At 32.4% G+C, this 23,246-nt stretch overlaps 1 protein-coding gene across 1 annotated transcript; it reads right to left on the bottom strand.

The window, feature by feature from the left end:
* Window positions 1-1,372: 1,372 nt before the first annotated feature.
* Window positions 1,373-17,798, bottom strand: LOC132747736 (F-box only protein 31-like). The gene is made up of 8 exons (XM_060737229.1): window positions 17,707-17,798; window positions 12,131-12,207; window positions 10,481-10,654; window positions 7,375-7,446; window positions 5,647-5,735; window positions 4,991-5,156; window positions 3,826-4,055; window positions 1,373-3,047 (listed from the first exon to the last, which is right to left on the bottom strand). The coding sequence occupies exons 3-8, from the start codon at window positions 10,565-10,567 to the stop codon at window positions 2,882-2,884; spliced, it is 810 nt and encodes a 269-aa protein (XP_060593212.1). The 5' UTR covers window positions 10,568-10,654; window positions 12,131-12,207; window positions 17,707-17,798; the 3' UTR covers window positions 1,373-2,881.
* Window positions 17,799-23,246: the final 5,448 nt, after the last annotated feature.

Below are 23,246 nucleotides of genomic sequence, written 5' to 3'. Positions count from 1 at the left end.
TTACAAGCAAAAACTAAACCAGTGTGATGCCAAAGTTGATGCCTTGGTGAGAACAACAGCTCTCCCTATTCTTTGAATAGTCAAGCAAAACATTAACAGCAATAATTGTTCTGTAAGTAACTATAACATCATAATATTAGCCTTTAAAGCAATAGCTTGATTATAACACACATATAGTACTAGGATGATCTAGCAGCTTTATTCTACTACTTTGTTTAACTAATCGGTCACCATCAAGTTCTGAGAAGGAGCAATTACCTGGATAAAAGACAGAATGTTTGCTAGCCTATAAAAGTCTACACTTACACAAGTACATAGTATGTGAGGTCAATGACCTGTCTTCTATCAACATATTGATGTTCTTATATAAATTTTGACAAATAATTAATCAGTTATGTATACCACTTCAGTTGATTACATTTGATGATTTGTACATGTTAAACATACTGTTATTGTAGCAGACTTTATTATAACTGCTGAATAATCTAAGGGAAGTAAACCCAACCAAAACATAATATGATCTTTACATTGTTATTTCCCTTCCCCTTGTTGCTGCTAGCCACATGACCAATGTTTTGGTTGGGTTTTATATTGTATCAACACAATATAGGTCATATGGCGACTTTCCAGCTTTTCTGATGGAGGAAGACCTCAGGTTTCCTTCCGAGCAATATTTCAAGCACAAATTGACTGTTTAACCACAGATTTTCAAAACCGTCATGTTCCTGACATGAAAGAATCCAATGTCTCTCTGTGAGGAGCAAGTGGTCTTTAAGTCAAGGATGCCCCCGCCATACAACCAATAAAGACATCCAATGTGAGATATTATTTTTATAAAGCGATTCGGTCAGTGTTTGAAGCATATTCTTAATATACATTGTGATAAGTATAAAAATTACACTAACAATATTAAGGTTTACATTTTATTTCCATGTAAAATATTCCAATACACAATAATTGATATTTTAAAATATAATCCATCAGTTAGTAATACATGTACCAGAATAATGTAAAAATAAGAAGAGGAATACTTGGCAAATAATTATATGCTACAACATTGAATATTACATGTTATAATAATTACTTATTCGTTCTAAGACTATAAAAACAAAGTTTTGAAACATTCTCTTTTCAATTTTGCCCAGACCACTGAGTGCTGATAACATTCGTGAAAAAATTCTGTGGCCCAGAAAGTTTTCACTTTACAATTCAAGTCAGGCTGCAGGCATTTAACAGTACACATAATGTATAATAAAATATATATTTTGCATTTTATTGTATTAAAGGCACATGATTTGTTGGAAACTAGCTGTTATAAAGAATTCCTGTAGAAACTGTACATCTCCTCGATTTACATCAACAAAATGCCGTAATTCTTCAAAATTGGCAATTCAGATCATTATACATCTTTTAGCAAATGATAACAAAATTAAGGTACACAAGTAATTTCCTTAATACTGTACTGGTTTAACAAGAATTTATCTTATAATATGTAACAAAGATACATGAATAATTATGTTTAAATCTAATACTGCATGTTTGTAACGCTGTTTGGCATCAGATAATTGTTACATTTATAAAGTTTTAAGTACACGGCTACTTTCAATTTATGAAGAAGTCTCATTTTTTTCTCTAAAATAGAATTTTACTGTATTATCAATTCAACTATAAAATGCTCTTGTAATAATAATTTTTCAAAAATAATTTCATCAACTTGCTCTTTCAAGTCCACATGTGTCAAATTAAAATTGAATATCAAATCTATGACATACACAATGGAGAATATTTGAGTTTTTAATTTTGAACCTTAAATCTTAACATGGTCACAGGCCCAGAAAAAAGACTTTCAGTGCCATACACTGCATTTATTTTTCAGGCACAAGCCTACACCTGGGTAGGACCATCTGCCTTCCTTAAGCCAGCTGGATTATTTTTTACTACTCTATCACGAACGCCTCTAGAGCAAGAATAAAACATTGCGCCACAATACATGTTACTATACTAATATCAAAGTAATATTGATGACACGATGATAAGATAAATGTGTGTTTATGGGGGGGGGGGGGGGGACAGTGTGGGTAGCGGTCGGTGGAAAGCGGGGAGGAGATTGTGAAATAAATTAAATTAAGAAGTGTGTGAGGAATTAAAACAATCTTATTAAGTGTTGGAGTGACAATAAATTGTATAAATAATTAACAGACAATTTATCAAAAAAAATATGCACACTCAAACTGGGCATAAAAAAACAGAAGTTTAATATAAAGTCTATATGCACATAGCCTGGTTGTTAAACAATGAAAATATCATATGTCTGTATATTAAAAAGATTCCCTGTATATCACTTAATAAAGTATAAAGTAAGTATATAAAATGCAATTATAATTAACAACAAATAAACTTTAAAAATTATATCAAAATTTTATCACAGAAGTTCAAGTAACCAATATGTAAAACTATATCTGAACCAACAATTTGCATTAAAATTTCAAAATCTAAAATAGATATCAATGGTTTTGGAAAGATAGGCAGAAAAATAAATGCATAAACTTGAAAGACAAACAAAAATATGACAATGAAACTTTTAAGGAGTTTTATTTTTGTACTTTTAGTATGCAAATTTTGGGAAAAAGTGTTTCTTTTTAGGAAAAGTTATTTCTTTTTGGGAAAAAATATTTTATTTTGGAAAAAAAAGTATTTCTTTCTAGGAAAAAGTATTTTATTTTTTTAGGAAAAAGTATTTCCTTTTAGGAAAAAGTATTTATCTTTAGGAAAAAAGTATTTCTTTTTGGGGGAAAAATTGTTTCTTTTTGGCAAAAATGTATTTGATTTCAATAAAAAGAAGTATTTGTTGCATCTCTGATGATTTTTCTCTCATTCACTATCATCTCAAAGCTGGAAAGGTTTCTTCTACTCGTGAAAATAATGAGAAAGAGTGAAGATCTATCCATAGAACACCAAATTTGTTTTCATCGAACACAATAAAATGTACATTGATCAACGATGGATGTCTATACCCCATAGGTGATACCGTACCCTTGCCGAGAAATCTGCAACATATAATGTTTCATTTAGTTTATAGCTGATAGCAAATGAAAAATGTAGAAATCTACCATATAACATAACATATTAATGACAAATAAGTTGACTTGTATAAATGAAAAATTAAGAAATATACAATACAATATTTCTCCGTTTTAACAAACAATACTCGTTTAGGTCTGATTGTGAAATAAGTTCTTGCAGCTTATATTGATCACTTTATTGCTGGATTAAACAAGTACTTGTGTCATATGAGGGTGAATGGTTTGTAACAGGAGAAAGGTTCAAAGGTCAAACACATTATACCCAGGGTCAAGAGGCTGACATACAATTTTAATGCCCCAACTGGCTACGTCATATTGTCATAAAAGGTGCATAACTAGCATCACAGTCACAAAATGGAGGGTGCGGAAACCAAGTTTTAATTTTAATAAAATTTGTTACACTGTGTTTCATATTCTTTTTGAAACTTTCAGTCTTATACCAACAGGCATCTACTTTGTGAACATCTTTATTTCTGTACCAGAATAAACCGTGATCCAAGGTTATACAGAAATTTTGTAAAGTAAAACTCATATCTCAGGTATTTGATTGGTCAGTAACAAGCACAGAATGTGCAATGACCAATGAAAATCCTGCGATTCAAGTCAGATCTCAAAAAAAAGTTTCATAACCAGTGGGCCAGTACTTTCCAATTTCTCCAGTCAGAAAAAAGTTCACAGTGACCCTACACTTGCCAATTTCTCCAATCAGAGAAAAAAATAAAACATTGAAAGAAATACTTACCTTGCTATACAGAATTTTGGACAGACAGCATTTCTGTCATCAATATGTATATCAGATGGCATAAGGAATGGTTGTTGCAACATTTTCTCATGATTGAAGGCAGATTTCACTTCATCGTCCAACTCCTCTTGTCTGAGAGCGTGAAACTGTTGCTGTTCTTTGTCTAGCACCATATGATTGGCTATATTAAATCTTAGACTTACTTCACCTGAGGGAACGTTTGGGTCACCCTGTAGAAATAAAACAGGATTAACCTGATTTTTTGGGGTTAGGTTTTATCACTGTATAGGCCATTTGACTCTATTTCAGCTGGTTTTTTTTTGTTAGAGATAAGGAATATTTGAATGACAAGTATTGAATTGACTGTTTTAGCTGGTTTTCTGGTTCAAATACATGTAAAGCATTCTTTTTAGCATAACATCAGACATTATATTTAACATTTCATAGGCTTTCAGGCTACAATATATGGAATAATTCACTTATTTTCTACCTTAAAAAGACAGCATTGTTTTACAATGCTGAAAAATATACACATTAGACAAATGCATAAAAGGAAAAAAAAATCAGTGACTTGAACATATCAAATTGTATCAATATTCTAGTTACTTAGAGATTTCACTCTAAAGTGAAACATCTGTTTGTTTCATTCTTATACCTATTTCTACATGTTTGTCATCATTATCTTAACATGCTGTCAAATCACCCACTGGACTGGAATACTTTTCCATCAGCCTTGAGAAAAGACCATTAGATTCAATGTCCCAGATCAACTTTCATAGAAAATTTTTGCCTTTTGCATCAACTTGGTTTATATTGTGCATTGTATACACATACCGAACACACAGCTTGGTTTCTGGTTTATTTCCGTTAATGTTTACCTAAAATATTTTTTTAATTCTAACCGTGTCTTATCTTATCAAGCATGCAACATTTTCCTACAAATCCTGCTGGAGATTCTTACTTATCCACATACATTTATTATCCATTTAATAAAAAAAATCTAAAGGGCATTATTAAGTTTGAAAATCACTCATTTAATGTACAACAAGTTATGTAACTTTTAGGACAAGTAGAATTTAGCAACTTGTGCATGACTAGTGGCTCTGATATCCTTTTCCCTTCCTGCAAACTTCATAGAAAATATTAATACACTCATTTAACTTACTGATATTTTTTGACCATGGCCACAAGTTCCACCAGAATCATAGTACAAATGAACAATTTCAGTGCCATGTCCACCATACGTGCCTTTAAACAACCCTGGCTGAATAGGAACCTTGCTGACAGGTTCAAACCTTGATTTGTCAATTCTTTCAAAAGACTGTTTGCTCCTGTAATATGAAAATATGTGTATGTGTTTCCTTCTATCATACCTACTGTATTCAATTTTTTTTTTATATTCAAAACTTTTTTATCAATAAATATTTTGAAATATAATTAAGCTACCAAAATGAAATCATTATAGCATGCCAAAATGTAATTGGCATAATCAGCATGGTATGCCAAAAAGTAATCAGTATTGTATGCCAAAATGTAATCAGTATTTCATGCCAAAATGTAATCTGCAAGATATGCCAAAATGTAATAAGCATGGTTTGCCAAAATGTAATCAATCAAAATGTAATCAGCATGGTATGGCAAAAATGATATCAGTATGGTACGGCAAAAATGTAATCAGCATGGTATGCTTAAATGTTATTTTGTTGTATAATCAACATCAGCTCTACTTTATCAAATATATTACAAATATCAAGCCTGTGATATTAGTATCTTTTTTATTATATAATCTTGACCTTTCTTCTCCTGCAGTGGAATACTTACTGATTTTGTTTATAGGATTGCCATTTGTACATACACAACTCCCGATGCGTGCCTCGTAACTGGCACTCTTTAAGGAATAACAACTTCTCCTATACATAGAAAAACATGATAATTCTTAATTGCTCTCAAACCATGTAGAATAATTCTTAGTTAACATCTCTTTTGATAAGTTTTCAGTCATATGAAACCAAATAGGTCAGACAGCAATATTCCAGCTTTTCAGGTGGAGGTATTAATGCCCCTCCATGCAGTGTCTCAAGCAGAAGCAGATACCGTGGTAGAATCACAATCTGCCATAAGCTATGTGGTCCTAAATAATTTCTCCTGAGAGAATCCTACATTCCTGCGACTGGAACATACAGTGATGAGATGTAAGTGATTTAAAGTCTGTGACCTATAGAAACTACTCGACCATTAAATTTTGATAATCAGTAATGTGAACAGTTTTAATGTGAACAGAAGACAGACATTTGCCAAACATTCACATCTCTTAATTTTCTTCAAGTAATAATAATACATGTATGCTAATAAACAACAACAATATTAACAGTGTACTTGCATCTTGAAATATCTTTTTTTTTCACTTATAACAATTCATTTAAAACTTAAAATAACTTTCGAGACATTGTTTATCGTTTCATGTTATTGTTATTTGATGTTGACAGGTAATTAGTGGCAATACTCATGGTGTCTCTGTATAAATGTAACACAAACTTGAAAGAAATTATGTTCTTAACACCCCAGTTACACAGAGCCATCGGTGATTGATCAGTAGTTTTTTTAGCCAAATTATTGAGTGAACTGATGACACGTATTTAACACCGATATCACCTATTGGTCACCTGTTTTCCACCTATCAACTGCTATTGGGGAAAGATAAGTTTCATCTGTGAAAAATTACCGATTGGGATTTTTAAACATGTTTAAAATTCTCGATCGGTGAAAATATTTTACAAATAATCGACAGCAACCAATATCTCGAGATATGCAAGCTCTGAATCACCGATATCGCTGATCGGACAAAGATAACCAAACATGAATCACCGGCCATATCTGACGGAGAGTGTTTAACCACTGATGACTAGCTATCAAACACCGATTAATCAGCGTTACGCCCGATTTAGCTCCGATTTACAAACGATAAAAACCGATAGTATTTCAGCATTTTTATCACCGATCCAACCCCGTTTGAGTTTGCTTTCTGTCACCGATGGCCGTTTACACAGAAAACCAGAAATAAAATCACGCATGACAACCGATCATAACAGCGAGTAAATTTAAAATTAAATGACCAATTGGGGACCGACCGTCTGTGTAACTGGCCCCTAAAGGAATTCCACTGAGGTTTTTTGACATGACGAGGCTGAAAATAATTTTTCGACATTCATGTTCCATTATATATTGGTCTAGACCAATAACTTGTGTCCAAATTTTCAGATCACTCGCTCACTCAGTTTTTCTGGAATAATTACTCAAATGGTGAAAAATGATCAAAATTTGAGAATCGTTGTATTTTCAATCTAATCAGGCTAAGAATGGCAAAAAAATATTTCCGAGTATATTTCTTAATTATCGTTTGCATCTTTCTGTTTTAAGTGACACAGCTGATCTATATAAGAAATTCAATTTTTTTATTTTTTGAAGCTTTTAAACCTCAGTGGAGTTCCTTTAATGTTTATGTTTAAGAGGAGTACTATTTATAGAACAAATTGTATTTTACAAACAAACCTTTTCCTTCTCTTCTTTAGACTTATTTCTTTCTTCTTGAAAAACACAAAACTTGTTTGAATCATAACTATCCTGCAACATATCATAACATCACCTTAGTACAGTAACGAATTAAGTCCTTCTAAATTTAATAGGAGTTAATCAGTTATTGCACTTAGGTGATGATAAACATAATTATAATAATACTTAGTCACATTATGTCATAATAATGTAAATAACATGCTTAAAGAAAATACACATTTTTTAAAATATTGTAAATCAAAGCAAACATGTGACATTTAATAACATGATTTATTAGATTCAATCTTACAGTTATAGATTTAAAAACTTTATTACATGTATTTTGACTAAAGCGCACTCCTTAAAAAATTGATCATGCAGACTATTGCGATAAAAGCTCAATGAATATACAACTGGCAGGGCAAGTGAATGCAAAAAAAAATTTAATTTCGTTAGTTGTCACTCAATACATTTTGTATTTTTTTACAATAATTTAAGAGACATAAAAATTGCCGCACATATTTACAAGGAGTACATACGAGGTATGTTCAAAAAGTTCGTGGATTTTTGCTGTCATTTTTTACTTGGTTCATAAAAACACCCTTAGTGGATATGAATCGAAAGAGTGTCTTTATTTCTAAAAGTATGATATACTTTTATTGTAAACTTTTGTTTCCTTTACGAGTTATGTGCACTTTAATAACCATGGCAACGCAACATCGGCGCACGCCGAAATTTTCATATAATGTTTAAATATAAACAAATGTTGAAACAAACTGAATGATTGTTTTATGAAGTAAATTACAAGTAATCATCTAATAGTATTTAAATGGCATAAATCTGAAATTTGACGTCGATTGAACATTGTATAGCTAAACAAACAGTTTTTTGAACAGTAGTAGACAGACGGGTAAGTTGGGAAGTATAAAGCCCGTTAAAAACTAGAAATTTGCTCTTTCGGAAATTTTTACCAATAAATGTGGGATACTCTTTCATATTTTATCAGGTGATTAAATTAACTAATAACAATGAGTTGGCGAGCAAGTCTCTTGGTTTCAGGTCGCACAAGCGATTTAAATACGGCAAATACATGCTCACAGACAGAAAGGGCGACGGAGAATTTTAGCGGCAAATTGTTGGGACGTTTGTAACGTCAATTGCAAAAGATCTACAGAAGTCCAGAAAGGTTTGTGAGATGTCCGACATATTCAATTTATGCATCGGATCTTTGCATTCAATTCTGACAAAACAATTTAATTTTAATTAAAAAAAATTTCATTCACCAGGATATATGCGTATTTACAATAAATAATTGTAGTTATTTTTTGTATTACGTGTATTTACTCTGGTCCGTTTGATAACTAATGCTAACCGGTATTCAGTAGATTTACCGCATAAAATAATTGTCAGTTGATAAAATGTTGTTCTTTATCATTGATAATCATATTGTTTAAAGATCGGACGAGGGCGGTTTCAAATTGATACTATAAATCAACAATTGAATTAAACTTAATAACAATGTCCGTTAAGTGTCGAGATTACTCAAAAATCCCGATATCGAGCGGAAAGTATGCGGCACTCGGACCTTTATACGGAGAATGGAGCGAAAAGATGAACCACTTTATATCTCGGGTCATCATCACACACAGAAAAATGGTTTTGGTATATGATCCGCAGATATTGAACACTAAAAAGAAAAAATGTCGCTGGTAAAATGTTTCATTTATATTGGGACGTCACGAACGTCATTTTGTTTCGTCATCAGCGTGCGCCGGATTGTGCACCCCTTGTGATTTGTAACTGTCACAGAATTGTAATTTGTAAACATATTGATTTGATTTTTTCACTGTTACATAAGGACATATTTTCGTATATGTCTCTTGTAAAATCATATACGCAAATTAAAAGATGTGAACAGTAGAGCCGCAGTCCAAGAACTTTTTGAACAGCCCTCGTATATTCGACTCTTCAGTAATTATGTCAGTGATTTAGCCATAGCCAAAAACAAATTGCATGTTTTCGGAAAAATACTTATGTTGAAAACTACAGTCCAACTCCGTTTATTCGAAGTGCCTGGGACTGAATATTTACTTCGAATAATCAATGGGTTCGAATAAACGAAATCGGAATATTGTGATAGACGAAAAACTTCTCCACTTTGACCAATCATAGCAAAACTACCGTTTACAACACACTTACTTCCTGTAATCAATTGAGAAAATAAATACATGTATTAAAGAAAAGATGCGTTAAAATTATTTTATTGACATTGAAGACATAAATACTTGCATTTTATTCTACATTATGTATCGTTTCGTTTTCTCGCAAAGCCTTGATATTGGCCGTGTTGTCACTAAGGTATTTACAGCTAAACTCTGGTATTTTGATTATGCTAAAGGCTCCCGTGTAGCGTTACAATTAATGAAAAAATGTTTTGGATGTTTTGACAAATTTACATATACGGTATGTATGAAAATTATTGCTGTCATTTTCAAGCAATAACAGTAACAAAATCGGACACGGTGCATAGCTTTTCATTTTCGGTATTCAAGTTAATTGAAAAACACACAAAGAGTTATTATCATTATTGTCTAAATACAGGCATGACTGTTGATATTTTTCACAAGTCGACCTTTCAGCGAGTGGATCTGCGCCAATTAGTCTGGCTTCGAATAATAATTAGGATGACTTCGAATAATAGGTGTGAAATTCTTTCATAATTGTAAAATCGGGACCGAAATTTTACTTCGAAAAATAGGAGGTATTCGGATAATGCATTTCGAATAATACGCTCGTATTTATATTGATTTATATAGAGATAAAAACAGGACCGTCGCTCTACTTCGGATAATGCCGGGTATTCGAATAAAGGGTTGTCGAATAACCGGGGTCAGACTGTATATCCGTGTATAAAATAATTTCAGAGATTTTATTTAGATACAAAATAATGACAATTACAGCTTAGTACAAAAACAAAATACAAATTTTTTTTTTACTCATCCTGCAAGACATTATTATCAAATTAAATACCCAAGATTTTAGTTTGAGCTAAGATAAATTCTTTATAACCTTTGGCTCAGGAGCTATAGACATTGATGTCACTTACCTTGTCTAAATATATCTCACAAGGCTGCGGACATAAACAATCTGCTAACCACTCTTTTACCACTTTCCTGTTCTCATTCAATGACATGCAGAATAAATGTTTTTGTTTCAACTCTTCACGGACATCTTTTTGACTGAATAGTTCTTCTGCTAAAATATCTCCCTCTTTAGTATACTAAACAAAAATATAAAAATAAAAGTGACTGATTTTATTTGAAGATTTATTTTTAACTAACATTTTTTTTACCTTTACGGAGAGAAAACTTTAATGCATCATCATCACATGTACTGTTGGAATTTCACATTTAGACAATAATTTATATAAAAAAATACTTTGGACATGTATTTTTTATGTTCTCATTGCAACAGTCATGTACTATATTTATAACAAAGAGATGAACTTAAATAATGTAACAAAATTTTAACTAGAACTGTGTCCATTGGACACAGACGCCCCCACTGACAACATAATTATATATGGTATATAGTGAAAAAATCAACAAAGGGCCATAATTCTGTTAAATTTGGTCGCATCAAAAATTCCTTCCTTTCCTTCCATCTACACATTAAGGTTGTTCATCCCTGGAAGTTTAAGCAAAATCTGCCATCCGGTTTAAGAGGAGTTTCGTTCACAAAATTTCTATATGGTATATAGTGAAAAAATCAACAAAGGGCCATAATTCTGTTAAATTTGGTCGCAGAATCACCGTTTCAAATTCAAGTGCTTTAAGCTAGCTGGATAGCTTTCTCAAATGAAAGAATTCAAAGTTTCTGGCGAGAGTTGAACCTACAGCGGTGAAAGGCAAGTGGTTTGTAGTCTTTGGCTATGGACATCCCACCATCATACTTAAGCATATCTGGCCAGACTGAAGGACACTCTAAAGTTAATATTTGAAACATCCCTGTTACCAAAAATAACATTTTTAAAAGCAAAATTCTTAAAGAGGAGATAACTCTTGAATTAAAGATGCAATTTCATAAAAAAAATTCAGCTCTTTTTGACTAATCACAAATATTGTTATATTTGCCATGTTTTAAGCCTATTTGTTGCCAAGGCAACCAATATTTTTCAAAATAGGAAGAACAGATAAGACATGCATAATCTCAAGACTGCCATCTACCCATATGTCAAGTTTCATAAAAATATTTCCAGTACTTTTTGAGTTATCACCGGATTCAGTTTATGTGTAAAATTTGCCATATTTTCAGTCTATGTGTTGCCATAGCAACCAGAATTTTCAACATAGGAAGAAAAGAAAAAGACGTGCATAATCTCCATACTGCCATCTATCCATATATCAAGTTTCATAAAAATATTTTCAGTACTTTTCAAGTTATCACGGGATCCAGTTTTGTGGACGGACGGACTGACAGACAGACAGACGGAAGTTCTCACAGGACAGTAATTATGTACCTACTCTATTGTTCTCTCTATTGTTCTTTTTAGCCACACAAAAGAAAATAGCCACATAAAAGCATTACGGAATGAATGACATCAAAGAGAAAGAACAGTTACCTATTGTCCCTCTAGCCACATAATTACTCTCCTGTGAGTGCGGACAGACAGACAGACAGACGGATGGTAAACCTAAAATCCCCTCCAGTAAACCGGTAGGGGACTAATAAATTTTCAAAGTTTTAGGTATCATACCCATATGTGTACAACTCCTCCATAGCAAGTTGTGCTGTTTCTCCACAAGCCAATTGTGAAACCATACTTATGTAGAACTAAAATAAATGATATATGAAATATTTTCCATTATAAAGGCTTAGGAGACATAAAAAGAAGTTTTTCAATATTTAAGAAGAGAAATACATGTAACTTCTAATTCTTATTTCAATTTTTTCTTTAGATCTCTTTCTCACAACATTACTCATTATTTCAAGCTGAAGGATAATATTAGGATCAGTGGGCACCTAATAGAAACAATATCATCAAAACAATAACCAGTTTGGGACATCTACAGTGTACAATGTAATACACACAAATCTTTCAAGCCAATTTCTGATATACATGTCATACTATAATGGGAAGGCAAATTACCAAGTTAATAACAACAACAATTATGTATAAATGAAATGCTTTAAGGCAGTGTTCTTCCAAATGCTGATTAAGAAGGTAAAAATACATTATTATAATTATATTTGTACATATATATTGTAAATGTCTTAAGCATTTTTCACAAATGAAAATATACAACTACACATGCTGACCAACATTCCTATAAGTTTCATGACCCTATGTTAAATACTTTATGAGCTTCATGCGACACAAGTTAAAAATTGCAAATTTTTACTAAGTCAACGGAAATAACTCTAAACATACTGATTAAATCAACAAGCAAACACCCAGGTGCACACTCACACATGCTGATCAGCATTACTGTAAAGTTTCACGACTACAGGTCAAGTACTTTTAGAGCTACATGTGACACAAGTTGAAAATTGTAAATATAAATTTACTAAGTCAAGGGTCACAACTCAAATGAAACATAACAAATCCATTATACACAAGCAAAACCCCAAGTTCACAGCATTACATAATGTAAAGTTTCATGACCCTAGGAAAAATACTTTTTCAGCTACATTAACACAAGTTGAAAATTGCAAATTTCAGTAAGTCAAGGGCAATAACTCTACAAATACTGAATAAATACATACGAAAACATCCAAGTGCACAATTATACATGCTAACCAATACTTATTCCTGTAGTTTCATGACTCTAGGTCAAACACTTTTTGAGCTACAATGTATATGCAAAACAAGAGAATGGACAGAAGGACAAACAATGCTAAATCTAAATACTCCCCGCACTAATCATATTTTTCTGTAACGTGTACCGAGCGGATGTACACAAATATATTATTAATTTTTCTTTGGGCTACCTGCCGTTTGATTAGATACAAATGATTCTTAAATGATCAAATATTATAAACAATCAGCTTGAATTAACACTCCGAAATACACTATTAAATTCTCAAAAAGGCTCAATATAGTAAAGATGATGTTTACAATATAACACTATAAAATTATTGAAAACTATAGATATCACGCTGCAACCCGATAATTTCCTATAGTCCAGCAACCACCTCCCTATCTATGAAGCGAGGCTTCTATTAGATAGGAAGATAAGCTGCTGGTAGGGATCTATAACAAAGTTCCAACTATACAAATCTTATTCGTTTTAAATCTACCTCTGGATTTTTAATACCTATATGTTACCAATTCTCTGATAGCGAGGCTTTCAGGAAATGTGGTGGTCTATAAGTACCCAGAGTCAAATACAATTTCACATCTAAACTATAACGACACTATATCCATGAAGCTAGGCTTCAATTGGATAAACAAGGGTATTTAGTTTTGACAATTCTTCTTTTCTACCTATGAAGCTAGGCTTCAGTTAGGTAGACGAAATTATCCTCTATGTATGAAGCGAGGCTTCAATTACATAAAGTAACCTGGTCCCGGTGAATTCCTCTGCAGACTGAATAATCTTGCTGAAATCGCCGTATTTATACCTGCTGAGATGATCGCTCAAGCATGACTTTATTTTCATTGGTTGATTAGAATGATCATAATCACTGAGAGGTTTATTACATTATATGATTTCAAACGTTCATTGAAAATACGTATACCAAACGTATATTGTAAAGTACCGTAAACTAAAATACATTGTCGCAATATAAACAAATAACATAATACTTAAGTAACACTAATATCATTTGAGTAAATGATAATCTTTAATCAAAACAAAGCTAAGTAAAAATGTCAAAACGTTACACTACCCACGCCTCCGTTTTACATGCGCCCCGCATGAACTTACAAAATATGTTTTAAGCTGCCTCTAACAATTAGATTTGGCATACACACACTTCGAATCTCATTTATATTTATATTCCAGAACTATGTATTCTTCTACAGTGCTGTCTTATATAAGCTTTCTTTTTAAATTTTATTCCACAAAAATGACAAATCACGCGGTTACAACCAATCGGACCTTTACAATTTATTTTCATCTTTTTACCATTGGCTGTTAACTGATTATTCGAAACATCTATTACAATATTTCTTGCTGTCATAAAATCTAATCCTAATATTGCATCTTCCTCTATGTCAGAAACTATGAAAGGATTTGTTGAAATTTCATCATTCAATTTCATATCTAAATGTACCCTACCTTTAATTTCTAACGGTTTTCCAGAGGCATTTACAATGTTTGTAACAAACGGTTCTAGATTTACTGGAAACTGACATCTATCTATAAAACTTGAGGAAATCATTGAAAGTGTTGCACCAGTATCAATTAAACAATCAGTTTTGATGCCATTTATTGTAGCTTCAACAAATAACCCTGAACCACACGAATCAGACAAATTTTCACAATCTTTCTCTAACACATTAATTTTTCGTTTTGATCTACTAATGAATTTTCGACAATTGTATTTATTATGACCGTCCTTACCACATTCATAACATTTCAAATACTTTATATTCAACCCATAAGCAAATGTTCTAGAAGACATTCTATTATTTTTGATTTCGCTGGGATGTATCTATGTTTCCTTTATCAAACATTTTAAAATTATTTTGGCGTCGAAACATTGCTAACATATTCTTCATTTCCTCTACTAATTTTATCAGGCTATCTAATTTGTCTTCTTGACTTTTCTGACTATCATAATCGTCAGAATTTAATTTTCTCATATAACCACGAGTTTCATTGGATTTTCGTTCCGCCCTGTTGAAAGCCTCAAGCTCAACAGCGTGTCTTACTGCTTCATTCAAGCTAGTAGGACGAGCTTGTTTAATTCTAAGCCTCATATCCGAGTTAACCAAATAATCTATAAATTGTTCCTTCGCTAAAGTCTCTTTCACATCTGATGGTGCTGAAGGGTATGCTAAATTAGTCAAACGTCTTATGTCCTGCCCCATCTCAGATAAAGATTCTGTAGCTTTTTGTCTTCTTTCTCTTAGTTGAGCTCTATATAATTCGGTTTGATTGGGTGGTGAAAACCTTTCTTCTAAAGCTAATACAAGTTCATCATAATTTGGTGATTTGCTTGTCAGATCGCCAAATACACCTTGAGCTTGACCTCTTAATGAAACAGATAAATAAAGACCTTTTTCTTTGTTTGTCCATTGATTTATTTCTGAACATGCTTCAAAATGCGCTTTATAATCTATCCATGAGCTAGTTCCATCATACGTAGCTGGCTTCATCATAACACTTCGTTTTGAATTTGAGTTTTTAGGATCACGTTTCATTTCTGTTGAATTTGAAGTATCCATTTGTATGTTGCTGTGTAAGGACTCTGTTTTATTTGCTGGTTGTGATTTTCTCTTTCGAAAAGTAACAAATCGATCTCTCGGATAATTTAAATCTAAGCCACAAGGAGATTCCGTAAACCTTTGTTTTTCAGCTAATGGGGTTAAGACACTTTCTATTTTAAAGGGCTTTTTATCTGGGGTCGGTGGTAATAAACGTCGCCTTCTTTCTGATAGAGGTGTTGCATATTGTCTTGTTAAAAATTTCGGTGTTGACGTTTGTTTGTCTTCATAGTTTGAGTCATATTGGTTTTGAAAAGATAACTGCATACTGTCAATCTGTCTTTCAAGTATTGATATTTCATTCTGCAATTTCAAAGCTTCATTTTGGTGCTGTAATTCTCTAAGTTTTTCGTGTAACAATGTCAGCTCTTTCTCATAACTATAACCTTTACTCTCAGCCATTTTTAACGAAAATTTATTTTAACGCGTGAGTCTAGATAATGGTGTTCTTATCTAAATAATCCCACCGCTGCCACCAATTTTTGTAACGTGTACCGAGCGGATGTACACAAATATATTATTAATTTTTCTTTGGGCTACCTGCCGTTTGATTAGATACAAATGATTCTTAAATGATCAAATATTATAAACAATCAGCTTGAATTAACACTCCGAAATACACTATTAAATTCTCAAAAAGGCTCAATATAGTAAAGATGATGTTTACAATATAACACTATAAAATTATTGAAAACTATAGATATCACGCTGCAACCCGATAATTTCCTATAGTCCAGCAACCACCTCCCTATCTATGAAGCGAGGCTTCTATTAGATAGGAAGATAAGCTGCTGGTAGGGATCTATAACAAAGTTCCAACTATACAAATCTTATTCGTTTTAAATCTACCTCTGGATTTTTAATACCTATATGTTACCACTTCTCTGATAGCGAGGCTTTCAGGAAATGTGGTGGTCTATAAGTACCCAGAGTCAAATACAATTTCACATCTAAACTATAACGACACTATATCCATGAAGCTAGGCTTCAATTGGATAAACAAGGGTATTTAGTTTTGACAATTCTTTCTTTTCTACCTATGAAGCTAGGCTTCAGTTAGGTAGACGAAATTATCCTCTATGTATGAAGCGAGGCTTCAATTACATAAAGTAACCTGGTCCCGGTGAATTCCTCTGCAGACTGAATAATCTTGCTGAAATCGCCGTATTTATACCTGCTGAGATGATCGCTCAAGCATGACTTTATTTTCATTGGTTGATTAGAATGATCATAATCACTGAGAGGTTTATTACATTATATGATTTCAAACGTTCATTGAAAATACGTATATACCAAACGTATATTGTAAAGTACCGTAAACTAAAATACATTGTCGCAATATAAACAAATAACATAATACTTAAGTAACACTAATATCATTTGAGTAAATGATAATCTTTAATCAAAACAAAGCTAAGTAAAAATGTCAAAACGTTACACTAATCATATTTTTCTATATTTTGGTTCAATATTAAATGCAGAAAATGAGGCCAAGGCCATCCTTAAAAAAATGTTTGTTTGCAGTAACACGACAAATTCACAAAATTTGCCCCTACTCAAATTTTTTTTCATGGTCTGGAAAAAAAAAAAATTTTTTTTGAATCAGAAAATTATGCCTTGTGCTTTGTTTTTGTTCTTTTAAAGTTAATAGAAGAAATAAAATGTAGTTTTTATTAAATAAGAATTCAGTTATCAATTTATTAATTGTTACCAGATTATCAAAGCATATACATGTATTTTGTCCTGCATTTTGAAATTCAATGTTTTTTTGGGAGTACAGTTCAATAAAAAAAAAAAATTGACCTACCTACCCACCTTGAAAATTCTGGGTCGGGTTACTGCAAACAAACATTTTTTTAAGGATGGCCCAAAGAGCAAAAATCAACAAAAACTGTTACCTTTTCCATACACCTCTTTAAATGACTTTTTCAGATTACTGTCAACAGGGAGACCATATTCTGAAAAACAAAACTATGTTCATCATTTAATTTGTTTTCAAATTCAGTCAAAATATAATACCATTTGATGTAAAAACATAGATGTTGGTTTCGTGTATTTTTCTTATGTACAGTAGCAACAAAAATTGAATAACCAATCTCACTATAGGTAAATAAGCATTTCTACACATAAATCAAGCATAAACTCTATGGCTGATTAAACTCGGTGACAATAAGGGAAGCTGACACCTATAATATTCTTTATAGAAGTAAATTTCTAACTGACCTGATAAATTAATACATGTATATCATAGTATTATATGTATTAACAATGCTATATATATATAAACTTTTAAAATTTGACACTAAATTAATGTAACTGAATTACATCAAAATTTCCCCTTCCTGAATCTTCCCAAAAGCTTATCACTGTACGAATATAAATATACTATACTTCTTTTTTTCAACAAAAGCCTGCTGGTCTTTGGCCATAATTCAAAATCTTCAATAAATAAAAAGTGTAATTAAAAATTTATATTTGAAATTTACAAAATTTAATGTTAAAAAATTCATGACATTGAGCTCTTATATCAACAGAGGTCACAGAATCCCTTCAGACATCAAGCTATAAATGTTTTCAATATTTGATGTCTGTGCCTTCTCCAACTATTGATGAAATGAGGGGAAACTACTTCCTGTCTCAAAAGGATTGTATTGGTAACAACCAAACACATTTACTGTAACCTTGACCTTTGACAACCCAGTCCTTACTCTGAGATAATTTTACAGAGTTTCAATGCTCTAGTTCAAATGGAATAGCTCTTTATGGAATTTATTGTCAGTTCACCTGAATATTTTTGTAACAGACTTTAGAGTTCAATTATATCAGACTAACTTATCATAATCCTTAAGTACATATGTTATTATGTTGATTTTACATTTTTATATTAAAAAGTAAAAACAAATTTCATTCTTTTGTTAACAAAATGGTAGAATATTGAAATTAGTAATTTTAATCTGCTTGTAAGAGATTTTTTGGTTGATAAACAGATAACATCATAATCTTTCAATCCATTGAAAACTTTAACTGTTATACATGTATATTATACCAGATTTCAAGTTAATGAAAAATCCAAGTAGTCAAACAACTATTAAAATTATTCATTATAAACTAAAGATGCTAATATACATTATGATGTACAATGTACTGTTTGTACATGGTATAAAAGAATTTGTGTTTGTAAAATTATTATAATAAGTAATTAATTGTTGGCAATTTAAGAAAAACTAGAAATGTGTCCATAGGACACGGATGCCCCCACACGCCACTGTTCTGTAAATCTTATGACTCTAGGTCAAATATTTTTTGGACTACATGTGCCACAAGTTGAAAACTAAAAATCAACAAAGGGCCATAATTCTGTTAAATTTGGTCGCAGCAAAAATTCCTTCCTTTACTACCATCTACACATTAAGGTTATTCATCCCTGGAAGTTTAAGCAAAATCTGCCATCCGGTTTAAGAGGAGTTGCGTTCACAAAATTTCTACATAGTATATAGTGAAAAAATCAACAAAGGGCCATAATTCTGTTAAATTTGGCCGCAGCAAAAATTCCTTCCTTTACTACCATCTACACATTAAGGTTGTTCATCCCTGGAAGTTTAAGCAAAATCTGCCATCCTGTTTAAGAGGAGTTGCGTTGACAAAATTTCTACATACACTGGAGCCGCGATATAGCGCTCATGTTGGGGTCCATGATCTCAAGACAGCGTTGTAACGAGTAACTTTTTATAACGCTCATTGTGTAATTATATAACGAAAATATCGCATTACCCCACCCATCGCCGAAACATATAACGCTTGTTAGTGGAAATGAATGTTTACTTACCTTCCAATGGATATCAGTCCAAGCTTTTTTATGTATTATTATTAATTATTTTATAAAGCATTACTGAATATCTTTAATATAAACATGAAATTTACAAATTAAAAAATATAAACCACGAATGTACAATTGTTTATAAATTTCCAGTAAAACAGCGGTGTTAACGTGTGTTATGTGTGGTCATGAAAATTGATACCTAGTGGATGGGACTAAATTAATCGTCTTTCCTGCTGTCTCTTGTGAAAAAATCAGTCATCCTCAACAACTTTTTTGCCGATAAATCGAAAGTAATTGCTTTTTAAAATTAATTGTACGCTTAGGTGATTTGCTTAACTCTTCGGTGTTTGCATGTTTTAGCTAACAGTTTGATACCTGACTGATCAACAGTTCAAAATGAACAAAAGAGCGGATTAACGCTTACCTGTGTATGACTTCACACCTTCTTATCATGAGTGACGTAATTATGACTGTTTATTGCACTCGACTGACACTTTGAACAAGCGTTATAGTGGATAAGGTGCGGTATTGATATACATGAAAAAAAAATTATAATCGGCGAAAAATACGATTTTTTTTTGGGAGCCAAGGCATATGAGCGTTCTACTGAGATTAGCGCTATACCGATGAGCGCTATATCGCGGCTCCAGTGTAGTATATAGTGAAAAAATCAACAAAGGGCCATAATTCTGTTTAATTTGGTCGTAGCAAAAATTCCTTCCTTTATTGCCATCTACACATTAAGGTTGTTCATCCCTGTAAGTTTAAGCAAAATCTGCCATCCGGTTTAAGAGGAGTTGCGTTCACAAAATTTCTACATAGTATATAGTGAAAACATCAACAAAGGGCCATAATTCTGTTAAATTTGGTCGCAGCAAAAATTCCTTCCTTTACTACCATCTACACATTAAGGTTATTCATCCCTGGAAGTTTAAGCAAAATCTGCCATCCGGTTTAAGAGGAGTTGCGTTCACAAAATTTCTACATAGTATATAGTGAAAAAATCAACAAAGGGCCATAATTCTGTTAAATTTGGTCGCAGCAAAAATTCCTTCCTTTACTACCATCTACACATTAAGGTTGTTCATCCCTGGAAGTTTAAGCAAAATCTGCCATCCTGTTTAAGAGGAGTTGCGTTGACAAAATTTCTACATAGTATATAGTGAAAAAATCAACAAAGGGCCATAATTCTGTTTAATTTGGTCGCAGCAAAAATTCCTTCCTTTACTGCCATCTACACATTAAGGTTGTTCATCCCTGGAAGTTTAAGCAAAATCTGCCATCCGGTTTAAGAGGAGTTGCGTTTCACAAAATTTCTACATAGTATATAGCGAAAAAATCAACAAAGGGCCATAATTCTGTTTAAATTTGGTCGCAGCAAAAATTTCCTTTCCTTTACTACCATCTACACATTAAGGTTATTCATCCCTGGAAGTTTAAGCAAAATCTGCCATCCGGTTTAAGAGGAGTTGCGTTGACAAAATTTCTACAAAGTATATAGTGAAAAAATCAACAAAGGGCCATAATTCTGTTAAATTTGGTCGCAGCAAAAATTCCTTCCTTTACTACCATCTACACATTAAGGTTATTCATCCCTGGAAGTTTAAGCAAACTCTGCCATCCGGTTTAAGAGGAGTTGCGTTCACAAAATTTCTACATAGTATATAGTGAAAAAATCAACAAAGGGCCACAATTCTGTTAAATTTGGTCGCAGCAAAAATTCCTTCCTTTACTACCATCTACACATTAAGGTTGTTCATCCCTGAAAGTTTAAGCAAAATCTGCCATCCGGTTTAAGAGGAGTTGCGTTCACAAGATTTCGGGACGTACGGACGGACCGACGGACGGAGAGACGTACGGACAAGTGCAACGCTATATGCACCCACTCTGTGGGGGCATAAAAATTCATAATTTCAAAGAAAGAAAGAATGGTCCTAATAATAACTTTTATTGACATTCTTATCTGTCTCTTCTTCCTCCAGAGGCGTGCATGTCGCGGAGAAGGCACACAGCAGGTCAAGGTCAAGTCATCTCAAATACCAGAGATGATTGGTTGACCTGTTGTGACTAACTCTGTAGAATGGCTTTAACAGTGGTCGTTTTTGTTATTGTTTGTCGGAAAGCTAATGCCTTTGTATTCTCATTAACAAATTCAAACTATCTTTGCAATTGTGACACAAAATGATGTTGTTCTACTAGAAACTGACAACTGCTACGGCAGATACAATATTAATTAATTTAAAAAATTTTTTTTGCATATTAAAATGGCCTTGGCTCCCAATAAAAATCTGATATTTCCACTGAGCATAAATAAATTAATTGATAATGCCCTGTAGTACTTATGCCCTGCATCCACAAGATTATAACAAACTGTTGTATTAACCTCAAACTAAAAGCTGTGAAGCAAAAACACTTATGAATTGAGTAAACACAATCCTAAAATAATTTTAAAAGGAGAAAACAGTTTCGGGCAAGATCACAGAACTATCTTGTGAATATACCAGGAATGTCAATGAATATTATTTATACCTGAATGAATTTCACGGCAACATGTTATAAATCTATACCAGGAAAATAGTTTAAATATTTTCGTTTCACCATTTATTTTGTTTTTTATACATGTACTCATAATATTTAACAAAATAATATTTGATTTAAGTATATTCATGATTTAGAAACATATATGTTATCATAAATGTAACTGATTTTCAATGATTTAAGTTAGTTTCTTTCTGTCAACAATTGGATCTTGTGAAGAGCTTTAAATATCAGAACCCCATTTTTATCACAGTTTGTGATTTTGAACCCCAAATTGAGCCTAATAACAGCTTGCAGGGCCAGCAAAATCTTAATTTGACTTAACTGTCTGTATTTATAGGAAGCATTTCTTAGTATAGATTCTTGAAAATTTCAATTTGTCTATACATGCTGCCTGACAACCTGGGCAATATGGAAAATTCATTTTGCCGCCCCTGGTAGGCAATGACAGTGATGTCACTTAACATGTGCCATCTGGCTCAATACAACATAATTTGTCAAACATGTACTGTCACAATCTTAGAGAGTACTTATTTCCTTACCTTTCCTGACTAGTTCTATCAATATGATGTCGCTTTGAAATATCTTTGCTTCTGGGCAAAGCAACAATAGGCTTGCGCAATGTAGACTATCAACAAGCTGATACGTCTAATATTTAGGACTACTTTCCTGACATGTTAAAATGTCTGTACTTACTTTTGTCTCAAGGTTTAAAGTAGTCCTATATATATGATCATGCTTTGAGATATTTTTACTTCTTCAAATTCTTGGCAAAGCATTTATCAAGGTTGAGATATTGGAATATTTTTAATATAGTCCAATATATCAGACTTTACAGGCTTGTTATAGTTTATGTCGGGCAAGCCTGACGTCTAATAGTTATTGCTCATAAGCGCATAGCATCATAAAAAAAACCAAATAATTTCTATTGTCCTGCCTTTCAAGCTTTATTCAAAAGCTTATATCTTCTTTTCATTCAATTTCATGCCAAATCAAAAACAAAAATTCTCAAACATTGTACTTATCAATTTAAAATAAAATATGAACATCAATCTATATTTTTGTCAATCGGCCAACTTC

This window comes from Ruditapes philippinarum, unplaced genomic scaffold (assembly GCF_026571515.1).
Source record: "Ruditapes philippinarum isolate M1 unplaced genomic scaffold, ASM2657151v2 ctg9364_1_1_1_1, whole genome shotgun sequence".
NCBI lineage: Eukaryota > Metazoa > Mollusca > Bivalvia > Venerida > Veneridae > Ruditapes > Ruditapes philippinarum.
This window is presented reverse-complemented; position numbering and strand designations above follow the sequence as displayed.

What these genes read in the sequence shown, in the direction of transcription:
- LOC132747736 (XM_060737229.1), bottom strand. Translation starts at nt 10,567, where the DNA reads ATGTCATTGAATGAGAACAGGAAAGTGGTAAAAGAGTGGTTAGCAGAT. An exon ending in CTAAAGAAGAGAAGGAAAAG is followed by an intron (nt 5,736 to 7,374) that starts GTTTGTTTGTAA and finishes TTCTATGTATAG; the next exon opens with GAGAAGTTGTTATTCCTTAA. An exon ending in CCAAAATTCTGTATAGCAAG is followed by an intron (nt 3,048 to 3,825) that starts GTAAGTATTTCT and finishes TATATGTTGCAG; the next exon opens with ATTTCTCGGCAAGGGTACGG.